At 40.6% G+C, this 17,863-nt stretch overlaps 1 protein-coding gene across 8 annotated transcripts in view; it reads left to right on the forward strand.

Annotated features, from left to right (window-relative positions):
* LOC143034590 (uncharacterized) overlaps positions 1-14,123 on the forward strand; it is an 81,520-nt gene extending 67,397 nt beyond the window's left edge. For 7 of the 8 annotated variants that reach the window (XM_076200875.1, XM_076200876.1, XM_076200872.1 and 4 more), the window contains 5 exons: positions 332-457; positions 1,326-1,703; positions 6,839-6,975; positions 9,267-9,453; positions 10,498-14,123. In XM_076200875.1, coding sequence (XP_076056990.1) covers positions 332-457; positions 1,326-1,703; positions 6,839-6,975; positions 9,267-9,453; positions 10,498-13,787 — 4,118 coding nt within the window. In that variant the 3' untranslated portion in view covers positions 13,788-14,123. The remainder of the gene's footprint in view (positions 1-331; positions 458-1,325; positions 1,704-6,838; positions 6,976-9,266; positions 9,454-10,497) is intronic. The other variant, XM_076200873.1, reaches the window with a different exon arrangement.
* Positions 14,124-17,863: the final 3,740 nt, after the last annotated feature.

The following is a 17,863-nucleotide window of genomic DNA, read 5'->3' on the forward strand; positions in this document are numbered from 1 at the left end:
TTTTCCCCCTTACAAGGGAGGTAACCAAAAAGAAAAAGGCATAAAATCATTCCCACCCATTCCATCCCTGAATACACTCCACTCCCCTCCACCCTCCCTCTTATCTTAGCACTTCCTGGATGACAGGTCATCCCTGCACCTTGTCAGTGTCGCAGTGTTAGGGTGGAAAAATCCCTCAGTATATAGATGTTTGATAGTGAAAAAGAGACAACCTTGTGAGTGCAGCTTGTCTCCTGTATTTTACAAATAGGTAAATAAATACAGTAAGGATTCTATATGCAAATGTAATCCATTCCTGGTCCCATTTTGTTTAATGAATTATTTATTTGAGGAACCAATGGTGGATACCACCATATTATGGTCCTGCAAGATGGACATCAAAACTGCTTCCCATTTTTAAAACTCATCAATACCTTCACCTCCATCAAGAGATGCAGCCCTGAGAGGCTGACACCAGGTATCCAAATTGAGCCCAAAATCTTTCCCTATCAACTTTAGTTGTATTTTTTACACTTCTTTGCATATGGTGAGCTAACAACTAGCAACACCTCCTCTCTCCATACCATTTTCAGTGGGCATCATAGTAACTGTTCCATGCGAATACAACACAGACAGCAGTTAAAAAAATTTTGATAGAGAGAACTGTGAGGCTGTAGGTTTTTCATATGGTCTTGCGACACTGCTTCTGACCCAAGCGAAGTGGACAAGGTGCAGGGATGACCCGTCATCCAGGAGGTGCTAAGATGAGAGGGAGGGTGGAGGGGTGTGGAGTGTATTCAGGGATGGAATGGGTGGGAATGATTTTATGCCTTTTCCTTTTTGGCTACCTCCCTTGTAAGGGGGGGAAAAGCCTTGGTATATGTATGTATGTAAAAGTTGAGGAGGAACCAAAAGGAGAGGGAGGAAGGGAGGGGTGGTGAATGGGAATGAAATGTGTGGGAGTGGAATTATGCCCTTTGACTTTGGTTACCTCCCTTGATAGGGAGGTAACAATTTATTTAAATTGTGTGAATGTAGTTTTTAAGTCTCACTATAAAATGGAAAGTAGCCAGCACAGTCTTCTCATTGTTCATTGTTCAGATTTCAGCTTAGGCAAATCTTATTTCCACCTGAAAAAGATTATTTGTCTGTGTAGCAAACTGTTCATGTATGAGGACCTCACTTTTTTTTTTTACTCGGTAAATGTTTTTAGTTTCATGTTACCATCATATTATTACCATATTGTTACCTTCAAGAAATATTTAGGTGATTATACAGTGAAGAAATTGCTGATTTGTACCAGAATTTTTAACAATCTCCCCTAATTCTGTTTCATCGTCTTGCAGGTAGTGGTCCAGGCGTAGTAACGGAGAGCAGTCCGTTGCGTTTCCTGGGTCCCTTTTCTACTAAAGCAGGCGTGACCGTAGACAAATTACAAAGTAACGAACTCACACCTGTAGATGGTAATGTATTTACAAATGGACTAATTCTGGAAATAAATAGATATTGTTCCAAGAAACGGCTGCCTTACCATGTGCTCGCTGAAATTGTTTTGGCCCTCAAACCAGTCAACATGACATATAATGGGTCACCAAAAGATTTGATTGAGTCCAACATAATTCCAAGGTTACAAGCGAAAAGAACAAAACTTGGTAATCTGAAGAGGAGAGATGAAATTATTTTACTTGAAGAATCCAGTTTCACATTTGCACTTGGCATCAAAGGTAGGCTATGTTGCATCTTGTTATATGCCAGCAACTGTCTGAGAGTGATTTTTTTCTTTTTCTTGTATAGATAACTTCTATTAGCTGAGTAAACAAGTTTTACTTAGATGATTTATATATGTATTACCTCAGTAATCCAAGTAAGAGATTTTGATGAGTCATTACTGATACCCTTTTAGTGATATGTGGATTGCATATGTACTTCAGTAGATACAAACATAGGCCCTTTCCCTCTAATAAGGGTGATGGATGAATCAAAGCATCCACCCACCCATCACTTATTCCACATCCATCCAAAACCTGTCTATTGTCCTTTCTATCATAGCTCCTTGTGGATGGAAGGTCATTCCTGTCCCCTGACCTTTATCTCTCCACAGCAGGGCCAATACATTGAGTAGTAGAGAGGTATAGGATGTCAAGTAAGGATGTTAGAGATGTGTCAAGAAAGGGAGTTGATGTCAATGAACACTGTGTTTAAGTAGAAAGATAAACATAAGGATACAATGAACAGGATGATGGATGGTAGAGTAGTCAAGAGTGTGTTAATGGAGAGAACAGGGAGTGTCGGGTCATTATGTGGTAGAAGGGTAATTTAACATGGAGAGGACAGAAAAAGGAGGGAAGTGAAGTAGTGAAGATGAGCAAATTAAATGAAAAAGAAAATACCTGAAGCTGAGAAAAGAATGAGAAGTAGTGAAGGACTTCAAGGTCTTTAGTCAGTATGCTATATCATTGTATTATTTTTGTGAAAGAGAAACAGGAGTAAAGGAAGAATATGTATGATTTAAGGAGGGAATGCTAAAGTGCACAAAGGCAGTATGTGGGATGAGGAGGATGGTAAGGAAGAGGAGAGGCAGGGAATGATGGGATGAAGAGGTGAAGGTGATGGTGGTGAATGAGAGGTGAACAGAGTACAACTAGGGAAGCATACAAAAAGGATAAAAAGAAGAGGGAAGCTAAATGCAAGTTAAGAGATAGAGAAAAGTGGGAGGTGAGGCAGTTGATGTTTGCTGACGACACTGCGCTTGTAGCAGGATCAGAGGAGGGACTGAGGAAGTTAGTGACAGACTTTGAGAAGGTGTGTGAAAGAAGGAAGCTGAAGATAAATGTGGGTAAAAGTAAGGTGATGAGATGTACAAGGGGAGAGAATGACAGCAGGCTGGAGGTGAGCATTAAGGGTGAAAGACTGGAGGAAGTGGATAGTTTTAGGTACTTGGATGCAAATGTGGCAGGAAAGGGAGGAGTGGGGGTGGAGGTAGAATGTAGATTGAGAGAAGTGAGTAAATGCCTTGGTGGATTGAAAAGTGTAATGAGAAATAGACATCTGGGAATGGATGCTAAGAGGTTATATGAAGGAGTGATTGTGCCAACAGCATTGTATGGGGCAGAAACATGGAACATGAGAGAGGAAGAGAGGAGTTTGAATGTGTTTGAGATGAAATGTCTGAGAAGTATGATAGGGGTTACTAGGCTAGGTAGAGTGAGAAATGAGGTGAGGAGGAGAACAGGGGTGGAAAGGGAACTGGGAGATAGGGTTGATGAAAGGGTATTAGGATGGTTTGGACACATGGAAAGAATGAGTGAAGAAAGATTAGTAAAAGAAGTGTGGAAGGCAGAGGTGGAAGGAGTGAATATGAGGGGGCATCCTAGGATGAGATGGATGCGTGGGGTGAAAGGGGCATTACAAAAGAGGAATGTCTGTGGAAGAAGGATGGGAGAGGACAGAAGATAGGGGTGAATGGAGAGGGGTTGTGTATAGATGATGCTGTGATGCATGAGGGGGAGTGGGTGGGGGATGGGGGGTGAGGAAGTATGTATGAGAAAGAAAAAAAATTAAGGGATTTCTCCCCGTCTTCTCCTTTTCTGCATGAGGGGACGGAGGGGGGTCGCCGAATTTATGAAGCAACCTTGCTGTGGATGTGCCATGTCTTGCAACATTGCTTCTGACCCAGGGCAGTGGACAAGATGCAGGGATGACCCGTCATCCAGGAGGTGCCAAGATAAGAGGGAGGGATGAGGGGAGTGGAATATATAGGAAATGAAATGGGTGGGAGTGGTTTCTATGCCTTTTTCTTTTTGGCTACCCCCCATGTAAGGGGAAAAAGCCTTTGGTATATGTTTATGTATGCAGAAAGGAGAAAAGATGTAAAATGGAGAAGGTGTTCAACAGAGAAATTTGAAAGTAACAAAAATACAGAAGTGAAAAAATTAAGGGGCCAGTTTGAATTAGGTAGAGAGGAAAAGGTAAAGGGTGCACAAAAACAGATGGTAGAAGTGAAGGCTGTTAGGGGAAGATGGATAGAGTATATCATGAGTTTGTTGTATATGGAGGAGGTTAGGAACAGTTTCCTTATGGCAGAGGGAGATGCCGGGAAAGTGACTGAAACAAAGAGCAGTGAAAGTAATGAAAGCTGGTAAGGCACCTGGGCTAGATGAGTGTCACATGGAGTGCCTGACAAAGGGAGGGGCAGTTATATTGCATTAGTCATACTGAAGTGCTTATGGCAACACAGACGGCAGTCCAAAGCTTTTTCCCAGACACATCTGCAGTAGGCTCAAGAAATGTTGCCAGCCATTGTGAGGTTTCAGGTTTCCTATCAGTGAAACTTAAATGTATATAATGATTTATCACGTGTGGCTAATGGAGTGTGGGTGGCGCTGCAATCGCAGTGTGTTTGTTTACAGTTTGGTGATCATATAATTGAGCGCCAACTTTGAAAAACGAGCAAGTGGTATCAATTCAAAAGGATCATATAAATGAAATATCGGATATCAAACCATGGAATAGTGAGAGAATCCTGTGTTGATATTTGTTATACCAAGTCAAAGGCTCGGTAATTTACAAAAGCTAAACAAAGAGGTATCTTTTATTCTGTTATTTTCTGAATTAGTTGATTCATTGCCTGCAAATGATACAGAATTACTAAGATCTTTCTGGCCTTCTTTTTTATGAAGTATAAACACTGTATCATTGGACCATGATTCAGGAACATTTTATTGATTTAAACCCCGAGTGTACAGCCGAGCTAATTTACAAATACCTTCTTTCCCTGCATCTTTCAGAAGATCTAGTGATATATCCTTTTCACAATGTGCTTTTTCATCATTTTTTACTTTTTAAAGTAAGCTCTGTTTCTTCTTTTATAACTTCTGATACACTACTAAAATTTACAAATGAATCTGACGCAACTATGGTCTTTGATGAGTAAAGCTCATTGTAAAATTCTTCTACTCTTATTACCATTCTATATCTGCATTTAATTATCTTTCAAATATATTTGTTGCCTCCCGTTAGTCTACATTTGGCCCCTGTAATACCTTTACCTTTCAGAATGGTTTCCTCAATTTCATCCATGTTTTTCTTCTCTTTGACCTCTGCTTTTTGTTGATAAATTTGTTTAGTTCTACTTGGTTTCATCTTTCCTGTTTTTAATCTGCAGTCCTTCTTTTAATTAAATAATTTATAAATAAGCTTTGGAGAATTACATACGTACAGACATATACCAAGGCTTTTTCCCCCTTACAAGGGAGGTAGCCAAAAAGGAAAAGGCATAAAATCATTCCCACCCATTCCATCCCTGAATACACTCCACACCCCTCCACCCTCCCTCTTATCTTAGCACCTCCTGGAGAATTAGTTTTATTTAATGTTTTTTGTAATTCCTACTTTCTTTGCCAAATCCCCAATGATATTCACAAAATTCAAATTAATTCCTTCAATGGTGTCCTAATTATTTCTTAGGGCTTTGAGTTTGAGAGCTTATACCAGTAGCTGATAAAAAAAAAATCATCACACTGGATGACAAAAACAGGAGAATCTCTTGTTTGTTAAGAATTTGATGTCTTGAGACGGTTCATTGATCCTTCCTGTGACTGCAGTGTGTGAGAGTGAAATCTGGTAAAGCTTGTTTTGTGTTAGGTGGCTGTGTTAATTAGGAAATACTGTTCTGTCACCCCATGGAAAGTTGTAAAACTGCAGCAGTTAATTTCCAAGATGCATCAAATTTTCAGAGCCAAGCCTTAGTGTTCTGGTTGGAAACTCCTCCTAGACCCTCTTATGTCTTTGAATTTTTAAGGAATGTCCCTTTTAGTGCTACAGATAATAGGATGACTATTCCTATCCCCATCCCATTTTTTAAACCTTTTATGACTCAAGTAGGACTTGGTGGTAGCATTCTTTCTCCCCTACCACAGGGTTTGGCAAAAATGGAAATGTATATTCAAAGAAGTGGTACAGGACAGTATTAAGAGTGAGGGGGGGACGGCATAATGGAGGGACACTTGTAGTATTTTAAGGTAGCATTATTTCTTTATGAGTAGATAACACAGACAAAATGATGTGTGGCTCTGTTCTGTAGGGGTGCCCCATATAGACCTTAAAGTATCAGCTGCATGCTTCTGAGCAGATTTGATGACCCTTCATCTAGGAGGAGCCAAGAAAAGAGGGAGGGAGGGAGGGGTGGGGAATGGGAGTGGAGTGGGTGGGGATGAAATGGATGGGAGTGGAATTATGCCTTTTGACTTTGGATACTTCCATTATAAGGGAGGTATCAAACTTTCATGGGATTAAGAACATATTTTTATTTATTTTTATAATCTGGGAGGGAATTTTATTCATAAATGCAAGGGGTGTGTATCTGACACACATGGGAACACAGTGGTAGCATTATTACATCATCACAACTACCACAAGGATATCAGAGAAGGAAGTAGTTAAGTTTAAGTTCCAGGGGACAACAAAAGTTCAAAACCATATCATTTGTATTTGAATAGGAATGATATGTAGCTTAGGTCTGTAGGGGTCTCCCAAAACAGTCCTGAAAGTCCTTGACTCACTTGTGCAGTTAATACTTAGGTATAGGCAGTCATAGAAATGTAAAGATTCCACAGTTGGTGGTAATCTTTAATCTCTTTTGATGATCTCTGCATTATCTCAAAATACGTATTTCATCCATCATGTCATGTATGTGAATCGGGAACAGGCAGATGCTAGTAAAGAGTCCTGTGGGACTCGCTTAGTTACTTTGCTCCATCCTGTATCATGTCTCTTTTATGGTTACAATTAGGGAATGCACGCCAGTAATGTGAAGGGAAATAAAGGAAACAATTTTATTAATTTTTAATTTCTCTTACAGGAGACCAGAAGGACTCTAAAGAGAAGAGAGATTTAACCCTAAAGATGAAAGAATTACTGTGCTTCACCTTTCAGCATGAACAGTTCCCGACATCATCCCAGATTGCATGGCTCGCTAAGCTCATGGGTATGCCATGGGTAAGTCTGCAGTAATCTCATCACTTTACTTTTACCTACATTTACCTTCAACTTTCTCCCATCACATATCCTCATAATTTCCATCACTAGTTCCCTTAATCCCTCTGACCCTACCACAAACAGTGTTGTCAGCAAACAACTGGCTCACCTCCCACTTTTGTCCATTTTCTTTAATCATCTCCAGTCCCCAGTCTGTTACCATCACCTTTACCTCCCACACCACCCTATCCATGTACACATTGAATAACCATGGCGACATGACACATCACTGTTGCAGTCCCACCTTTACCTTATACTACTTGCTCTCTCCATTTCCACTTCTAACACAGGCTGTACTACTCTCGTAAAAACACAGACATCCTCACCTTTTTTCTAAAGCTTTCTCACATATCTGCCTTACCACAAAAATCTGATCCACACAATCCCTACCTTTCCTAAACCCACACTGTACCTCCCCAATTATGCCCTCTATTCCTCTCAATTAAAAACTTTCCATATGCCTATCCAACCACACTCAACAGACTTATCCCTCTGAATTATTCCTCACATTTGTCCCCTTTTCTCTTGTAAAGCAAAACTGCAGAAGCACTCCTTCAGTCCCTCGGCACTCTACCCTCCCTTAGACACACATTAAATAACCTTACTAGACAGTCCTTTACTACTGTGCCTCCTTTCTTCAGACACACTGCAGAACACCCATCTAACCCAGGTGCCTGACCTGCTTTCATAATTTTCAAAACTACTTGCACCTCGTCTCCCATCACAATCATCTCATATCTTTCTCATCCTACATTGTATCCAGTCCCTGAATGCTCACTTCTCTTATGCTACTTTCTTCACTTCATCATCCCACCACTCACTACCCTTCCTTCTATTCCCTCCCATCCTCATTGTTCCATATACCATCTTTGCACACCTTGTCACTTTCTCCTTGAAAGACCACTCCTCCACTTCTACCTCTATTCAATCCTTCACCACCGCCCACACTTCTCTCAGCTTATATTTGTGCTCCTTCTCCTTTTCCATCTCATTTAAACAGTTTACTCTAAGCACCTTTCAACCTTCTGCCCTTTTCCACATTCTCCGCCTATCTACTCTCAACTTACCTTCCACTAGAAAATTATCTGATATTTCCCCACCCTCCCCCCAAAAACATGGACATCCAGAACTATTCCTACTCTTTCCCTGAATACCACTACATAGTTCATTAATGCCTTATCAACCACCCTTCAATCCACCACCCTCTCCCATGTGTACTTATGTTTGACCATTTTCTGAAACACTGTGTTAGCCATCATCAACTCTCTAAATACATCACCATTAAATCTCCACTATGATTTTTACCTGACACTCCACACTTCCCAACCACTCTGTCTATTGGTTTATCCTCCCACTTTAGCATTGAGATTTTCCATTGACATTCCTCCCAAAACTCTCTAAGCACTCATCAGTTCAAAAAGCCTCCCTTTCCTCCACACTGTTCTCACTACCAGGCCCATATGTGCTTATAAAGACCCACATCTCCCTCCCCAGTTTTACCTTCATCCACATTAACATTGAAGTAACCTCCTTCCATTCCACCACACATTTACCTATTTCCTCACTTTCTAGTAGAGCCAACTCTTTCCGCCCTTGTCCTCTCCTCACTCCCGACACCCTCTCCATTACTCTCTCAAACTCAAAATCACCCCCCTCCTTTCAATTTGGTTTCACTTAATGCCAACAGATCAATCTTCCTTCTTACAAATGTACTGCCTATTCTTTCCCATTTACTCTCATCTGTACCGCACCCAAGCACATTTAAAAACCCAGGTCCTCTTTTGCCATGAGTTCTCGTAGGAATATACCTTTCAGAGTTACAGAGAACAGGATGCCTAGTCCCATCATTCCGTCCTGTTTTAGCTGTCTTTACAATCTGGGTGAGAAGACTTTGTAGCAGTATTCTTTCTTCCCCCTACCACAGGGGACAGAGGCAAAAATAGAAATATACACTGAAAGTAATGGTACAGGACAGTCACATAACAATAAAGTAGCATAATTTCTCCATTAGTAGAGATTTCCTCTAACATAGACAAAATTATGCGTGACTCTGGTCCATAGGGGCACCTCATATAGTCCCAAAAGTATCAGCTGCATGCTGTGCAAATTATACTACACAATAACATGCAGCCAGTACCCCAGATGGGGTATCAAAGATGATCTTGTAAATTGTAAGGGAACTGTTTTGTAAAGTTCTTTAATACTTATGTAATTCAAATCAGTATATGTAATGATCATTCATTTCTTTTCAGTCCCACATAAAAAAGTGGTTTTATAGGAGACGTCTGGAAAACAAGAAAGCTGGTGTATATCCTCGAGCTCAAAAGATGACTTTCTGCCACTATTGTAAAGTCAGTTTGAAAACTCCAGAAGAGCAGAAGACACATCTGTTCCTGAAGTCACATATCAAAAGTATCCTGGGGTCATCCTTTGATACATGTATGTTAAGTGTACTTAACTGTATAATTTAAATGCATATACATTATATAATTTAAGTATTATTTCGTACATTCTTCTGAGGTGGTTTGGGCATATGGAAAGAATGGTTGAAGAAAGGCTAGTAAAAAAAAAAGTGTGGAAGGCAGAAGTGGATGAAGAGAATTTGAGGATAATATTGGGAATGGGACTGATGGATGGGGTAGAAGATTGGCATGAGTGGTTGTGAGTGCATGATAAATTGATGCAGCCTGAAGGGCTTTCTCATCATCTTCTCTATTTTCTCATAAGTGTTGAGCAAGGAAGATAGGAGTGAATGGAGAATGATTGGAAATGATGCAGCCCAAAGTGATGCTCTTATCTGCTTTGTAGATTTTGTAAGTGGATAAAGGGAGGGGGTGGGGATGGTGGGACCATGTGATGAAATGGTGAGGATGAACCAACTGACAATCAGTATTAAGTCCAAAGTCTTACTGTATTCCCTTTGACCCAAACATTGTGGGAACGGGGATATCCTTTCATCTACAAGGTACTAAGATGGGAAGGACACTAAATGGGTTTTTGGATGTGTGTTTAGGGGAAAAGGGTCCTTTAGTATATGTACAGTTCCAAAGCAATGCAGCAAGACATGGCATATCCACAACAGCGCCTGACATCCAGAGCTGGTTTAACCCCACTGCTTCATTACATGGTAACCACCCCCATCTCATTCACTTCAGAAAATACAGAGTAGGCAAGAAGAAACCTTGCATGCTCTGTATTTTTTGTAGTGAATGAGGGGGAGGGAGGTTGCCATATATATATATATATATATATATGTGTTGTGATGACATGGAATTAAAAGTAAAAAGTTAATGTGGTTGAAAAAAGATTAGTATCTGCACTGGGGACCATTCAGTGTGTGTGTGTGTGTATATATATATATGTGTGTGTGTGTGTATATATATATATGTGTGTGTGTGTGTATATATATACGTTTATATGTATGTATAAATAATTGTTTAACTGTTTAGAGAAGAAAATAAAAGTAATTCTGATTTATTTCAGCTCCTCATAAAAGGAAGGAACATTTAGAAAGTAAGAGTGGCAGTTTCTCAGTGGAAGCTCGGAAAGGACCAAGCAGCAGACCAGCAGGCCCTCTTGTTTCTGAAGGACCTGGTGTGGATTTGTCTCAAAAAGGTGGTGAAACTATACTTGCAAGTGGATTTGCCATCAACAGAGACTGGCAAAAGGAAGGTGATAATAGAAACGTGTGCAACAATAATGATGATGATGATGATATTCAGGAAGTAGCAAGAAGCATCACTAAAAAGGATCTCATAGATATTGATATGTGTATTGAAGAAATGACAGAAAGGAAAAGACTGGAAGATGAAGCAAAAGCAAAGGAGGTAAAGACAAAAGAAGCAGTTGCTAAAGAAGCAATTGCTAAAGATCCAAATGAGGTCAACACAAAAGCAAATACTAAAGAAGAAGATGCAAAGGAAGCAAACTCGAAAGAAACAAAAACCGAAGAAGAAAATGTGAAACAAATGGATACAAAAGAAGCAAATGTTAAAGATACAAATGTAAGAGAAGTGGATGTAAAAGAAGCAACTACAAAAGAAGAAGATGCAAAAGAAGGAAATGCAAAAGAAAACAATGTGAAAGAGGCCATGAATGTTGCAAAAGTAAATATGAAGGAAGAAACTGTAGAGGAAGAAAAAATGACCACCATACTTGGAAATTCAAATTGCATAACGAGCACTCGTTTGGAAAACTGTGCCAGTGAGACCCCAAATACCAAGGGTTTGAAACAAATATGCAAAATATATACAAAATGGCATGATGGAACTGGAGGAAAGGTTTTTGGCACTATTCCGCCTAAACTTGACGAGTATCCTCATCCGTACGTGCAAATCCCACAGCCAGTGATAACTACTCCTGTACCATGTATAGACGACAGTTCATCGATTGGGTACAAGTGCCCGGTTTGTCAAAAGATTTTCCAGTCAGAGTGGTGTCTGATGAAACATAGTCTCTTCCATAGAGTTTTCATGTGTAGTTTGTGTGCCTCATACCATCCATCAGAGGCCAATCTGAAGGAGCACATTCTTCAGCATTTATCAGATGCCTTTGAGTATGGATATCACAAGGAGTTCTCGTGCAAGGTTTGTCGAAGTCTTAAATGCACGTGTGTCATGCCAAATGTGTACCGGCCTCAGGCCATTGCTAGGATGTATACAAGACCTCAAAAAGCTATTAGGTCGAAACCATTTACTAGTAAACCTATGGCTGGTCCAAATGACCATCTTAGGGTCAGCTTTAAGGATTACAAGAAGTTGTTAAGGAAAAGGAAAAATAATCTTTCAAATGGTGCCGACGTGAAAAAGCTTTTGGGGCCAGCGGCTATTGAACTCCCAAGTAAATGGGAAGAGAAACCACCTTTCCCCAGGCAGATCGTGCGAACCAAAACAATACCAACTAGTGCAGTACTCAGTCAGCCGTCAACATCAAATTTGAAAGAAGAAGTAAGTGATAACTGGAAGTTCAAGAAACCTATTAAGTACGTGGTGAAGGATACAGTATCAGTACCTACTCAGGAAATGTCTTCTTCACAAGAGTCTGTAGATTTACCAAAAATATCAATTCGTTCAGATTTGATGCCTCCATCTCCTCCTTTGGAGAAACTTCCACACATACCTTCGGAGAACATGGAAACGTATTTTCCGTCTCTTGCAAAAGCTCGGAAAAAGGTAAAAGTAACAAGCAAGAGACCAGCAAAAGAACTGTCAAATAATTATATCTATAAGGATACAGATTTTTACTATTTATGTGAAATGTGTGATGCATCATTCTTATCCAAAGCCGAGCTGAACGAACACATGTTTTTCCACCGCCTTAAGGCTCGAAGCAGGCGCGGAGAAAAACGTGGTCGAGTCGAGTTGCAGGAAGAAGAACTGGAAGAACCGTGTAACAAAAGTCTTAAAGCTAGCGGCGAGTCGGTAGAAAACGTGGAAAAGATTGTCGTGAGTGGATTTGAGCGTTTCAAATGTCCAATGTGCAAGGGTCACTTTGCTTCTGTACAAGATCTTAACAGACATCGTACCCAGGCGCATAAGGAAGATATTACCGAATCCCAAGTTCCTGAGGACACAAAGCCCAAAGTGACCACTTTCTTCAAGTGCAAGTTCTGTTCTAAACTCTACAGGAGAGAGAGGGAATTCAGGAGACACCTACGGAGAGATTGTGCTGCAGTTCCTAAGAGTCTGAAGGCCAAATTAACTGTTGGAAAGACATTGTTTGAGTTACCTATACCAGCTGAAGAGCTTCCTTTTACACAAGTTCAGGCCACAAATGACACATTTGAACAGATTGAAACATCTAGCACACCACCAGTAGTAAACCTAGATGATGAATCAAGTATTATAGATGTAGGAACTGGTGAATCACCTCATAAAACCCCCAAATGGGTTGTTTGCAAATACTGTGATAGACAATTTGTCAGGGATCGAGAGAGAAGGAGGCATATTTGGCAGTACTGTACCAAAGCCCCTCCGGATGTAGTAAAGATGTTGAAAGCGGGTGCAATGTTGTCTCAGGTGGATGAGTATGAAGGTAATGAGGAAGGTAACACATCAGTGAGCACTAGTGATACATCTGTGCAGGAAAATGTAGGGCCTCTGGGAGAAATGTTAACAAAAGAAGCAAGTGTTCAAGATTCTGCGAAAGGAATGGATGACAGTGGCGAAAATTTAGAGAAGAGTAAGGAAGGAAGTCTAAGCAGTTCATTTGAAAGTCGCACTGGTATGACAGCTGATTTGGATAAAGAAGGAAATGAAAATGACAGCTTCTCAACCACAGATGATGGTAACGAATCACACGGAAACTCACCAAAAACTTTTACCAGCAAACGAGGCAGGAGAGGACATTCTAGGTGTCGCTTCAAAAAATGCTACAAGGTATTACCCTCACCTGATATCTTGTTAGCTCACATGAGTTTACACACTGGACCAAAAAATGGCATCTACCGGTGTAAATTGTGTCGTGCTGCCAAACAGAAGTGGAGAGACCTGAAGGAACATGTATGGATGCACACCGGGGAAACCCCATATCGATGTCACATATGCAAAACTCACTACAGGTTGGGCAACGACATTATCGATCATTTTGCAAAGGAACATGAAATATATATTACTGAGAAAGAGTTGACAAAGTGGCTTCCTGATTCCAAAGGAGTTTATAGCACCATCAAAGGGGAAGAAGAAGTTTTAGATTTAGACTCAGATCTCACATTTACAGCAGAAATACAGGTAGTAACGGATCAACAACTTGCATGTATGACAGACATTTTATAAAAAAAAATTCTAGATGGTTTAACATGGTAAAAAATAAAGTAATAACTTGTACCTATGATTGTGCCATACTTTTCCAACATGAATAATGGGCTTGAAACCTATGCAGACACTGGAAAAAACTAACTTAATGATGCAAGTTAAGATGGTGTATTCATATTTAAAGGACATCAAGTTATTTGTAGTACCTGATGATTTGGTCAATTCCTTGTTAGGTTTCAGGGTTCAGCTACAAATGTTATCTGAAGAGGTGACATTACTTAAAGCTGTACAAGCAAGCTTTATCTTTGTATTTATATTTTTCCCAGAGTTGTTTTATAATAAAACTTAAAGTTCTTATGTGTTGTATTATTTATTTCAAAATGCTCAAGTTTATGTATTCAACCATTTATACTTGAAAGTCACGGTTACAGAATAAATGTTATTGTTTAATGAATACATGATTTTGAAGCTGGATAACAACACTAAAGATACATACGTGCATATTTGTACCAAAGGTACTTCATCCCCCTTGTTAGGGAAGTAGTAGAGACAAAGGACACATTCACCCCACATGGGAAGTGAAAGTTCAACTCCCCCAGATGTTCAGTACCTGCCATGGATCTCAAAGTGAGACTTGGGACTGAAAATTCAGAAAAGGAGGACCAATTACTTCCCCACCACATCTGTATGGTGCTCCATGGAACCTACTCCCACCTGGGAGTTACAGAGAGAGACAGACTGAGAATGATGATATATTCAGTCCCTGTCTCTCCTGCTTACAAGAACTTCATTTTCCCAGCTAACAGCTACAAGTCCTCCAGCAATGATGCATGATGGTGATTTTTGGAAATGCATAGTCACAATCCACATGGCAGGTGGTGTAAGTGGGGATGGGGTGTAGTACAGCTGAACATCAGCCCACATAACTAAGGAGACCTACTTAGGATCATGCTAGTATTGGCATGTGTGCACTTAGTTTGTAGATTCAGAGCATGTAGGGGAAGTGTAGATACCTGGGTTGGTTTCTATATTGCTAGCTAATATGAGAAGTGGGAGGGCAGGAGCTAGGATCCTGAACTCCTTATGTGAAAAAAATGGGGATATAGTTGGAAGTGTGTAAAGAGGGACTCCCTGGTCCATTCCGGAGCCCATGTGCTGGTCCCTCAGGGTTTTGTTTGCTTGAGGAAGTGAGGGGATGTTGCATCCATTTAGCATCTGGGGGCTTGGACAAGACCTTCCTTCCTAGGGTACAGTAGGGGTGTCCTTTCTCTCCTGTCTCAATGCTTGGTGCAACTGCTGAAAAGCTGAACACTACAGCACCCTAAGTACATATTCAACTTCTACAACACCAATCAGATAAAAAAAAAATTAAATACATATACCAAAGGCTTTTTCACCCTTAGTCAAAAAACAAAGGCATAAAATCCATCTCCGCATACTCCACTCCCGTTTCCCCCCTCCCCTCTCTCATCTTGGCTCCTCCCGGATGACAGGTCACTCCTGCATCTTGCCCACCGCCCAGGGTCAGAAGCAGTATTGCAAGACAGAGCACATCCACAGCAATGCCACTTCATTAAATCGGCGATGTCCCCTCATGTATAAAAAGGGAAGATGGGGAGAAATCCCTCTGAGCTATGTCAAATTATTTTTCACATAGACCCACTCACCCTCCATCCACTCCCTTTCATGCATCACAGCATCATCCATACACAACCATTCTCCATTCACCCCTACCTTCTGTCCCTCCTCAACAGACCTTCTTTCCTAATGCTCCTTTTTGCCTCATTCATTCATCTCATCCTTGGTCACCCTCTCATGTTCACTCCTACCTCTGCCTTCCACACCTCTTTTACTAATCTTTCTTCACTCTTTCCACATATCCCAACTCCCTTTCCATCCTCACCTCATTTCTCACTATCCAGCCTAGTAACCCCTATCATACTTCTCAGGCACCTCATCTCAAACACCAGAGACTACTAATCAAATTAAAGCCCATGGCATAGGATAAAGTGTTTGAATGAATTAGAGCTTGGATAAGTGACAGAAAACAGTGGGTCACCATAAATGGTGTAAAATCCAAATAGGGAGTGATTCTAGTGGAGTTCCCCAGGGCTCAGTTTTGAGTGCCTTATTGTTCATTATATATGACTTGGACAATGGGATTAATAGTGATGTAAGTTTGCAGGTGACACTAAAATAGGATGCCTAATTAAGTCAGGAGAAGACGCTGAGATTCTGCAGGAAGGTCTTAACAAACTGTTCACATGGTGAAATGGCAAATGGACTTCAATATCTCAAGGTGCAGCATGTTAAATATAGGGCTACACAAACCCAAAAGCAGATATAGCTTAGATAACACATTTTTAGAGAAAACTGAGAGCAAGAGAGATTTGGGAGTTTTAGGGAATCCTGACCTTAAATCCAGGAAATGATGCATTAGTGCCAGGAATAAAGCTAACAGAGCATTAGGTTTCACTGCTAGGATGACTACGAACAGAAGTGCAGAGGTAGTTTTCAAACTATTTGGCATTAGATCCATCCTTGACTGGTACAGTTTTGGTCTCTGTCCTATAGAATGGACATAAAGTCACTAGAATTAGTAGAGGAGAATTACCAAAATACAGGGGCTCAGAAATTTACCTTACAAGGAATGGCTTGGGCACCTTAACCTACACTCTCTGGAAAGATGCAGAGTGTGGGGTGATCTAATGGAGGTGTTCAAGTGAATCAAGGGCTTTAACAAGGTCATCATATTAAGACAACAGGACAAGACTCAAAGTAACGTACTTAAATTGGACAAATTTAGATTTAAGAAGGAAATGGGCAAGAACTGGTATACTAATACGGTGGTTAATGAATGGAATAGACTCGGTAACCATGTAGTGAGTGCTGAAACCATTGGTTGTTTTAAGAAACTGTTAAACAACTTTATGGATGGGGATGACAGGTGGTAATGGGTATGGAACTGCCTAGTGTAGGCTTTATGGTCTCTTGCAGTCTCCTTCATCCTTATGTTCTTACAAAGTCTTCCCCCATTTGTCCTTTGTGTATACCCAAAGCACCTCAATACTCTTTACAGAGGTAACCGATTTGACAGCAATTTCCATACATTCTCTACCTCACCTCAGTACTTTACTCCTTTCCTTCACCCTTATATTCAAAATCTTTGCTCATACACTGCTGTGGATACAATCATTCCATGCAACCTCCTCTTTGCATTTATCTTGTTATACACTTCTCAAAAAAATTTCATTCCACCCAAAAATTTATTTGCTTCTTCAATCTGTTGTGCCAAATCTCTCTTGCAGGAGATGCACAACTCCCAGGTAAGTGGCAACAGCCACCAGATTGGCCCAAAAGCCACTCAAGGAAGAAACATTGTGTTGTCTAGGAATGGTTTGGGTGGGTCTGTGTAAGATAAGGTGTTCAGTGTCTTCTGTGTGATGGTTGCATCTGAGGCAGTTTATTCCTGTGGCCAGGCATATTCCATGTTGGTATTATCTTGCTGCTTTTGCTCTATATCTGTTCCTTCATTCCCTGTCATGTACTTAGCTCTAATTCCTCTCCTTTCAACCAGGAAAAGGGATGAACAACTATATTGTTATAGTTGGATTAAAGGTCATAAGGACTAATGAACACTCAGTCATTAGCTTACATTTTGTGAAAAAGGGCACCATTGGAAGGTAGCAAATTACAAGTTGGAAGAGTATCCTGAATGAGGAACATCTTTAGGCCAGAGGTGTAGCAGAAAAAATGCCATGCACTGCACACAGGGTAATAAGATTAATTGCTGCCTCAAGTTCTCCTAATCTGATTAGGGTGGGACTATTTCTATGCCACCACTTGAAAGCAATACTACTAGGAGAGCAGTGAACTTGTCAACTCTCCATGTGTGGAAAATGTAAGAAACACAAATGAAATTGATAAAGATCTTGGACCCAGTCTAGGGACCGAGCATCAGCTCTTCATAGCTACACCTCCTGATGGGGGCGAGAGGATTCCTAGGTTTTGAAAATGGGTAGCTTTGCTGTCCATCTTGAAGGACCACCACTGCCTGGTACCCCTCATGGGTCCCTTCTATGAGCAAGAAACACAAA

This window comes from Oratosquilla oratoria, chromosome 17, assembly GCF_046742065.1.
Source record: "Oratosquilla oratoria isolate Oo_2021 chromosome 17, ASM4674206v1, whole genome shotgun sequence".
Lineage (NCBI taxonomy): Eukaryota > Metazoa > Arthropoda > Malacostraca > Stomatopoda > Squillidae > Oratosquilla > Oratosquilla oratoria.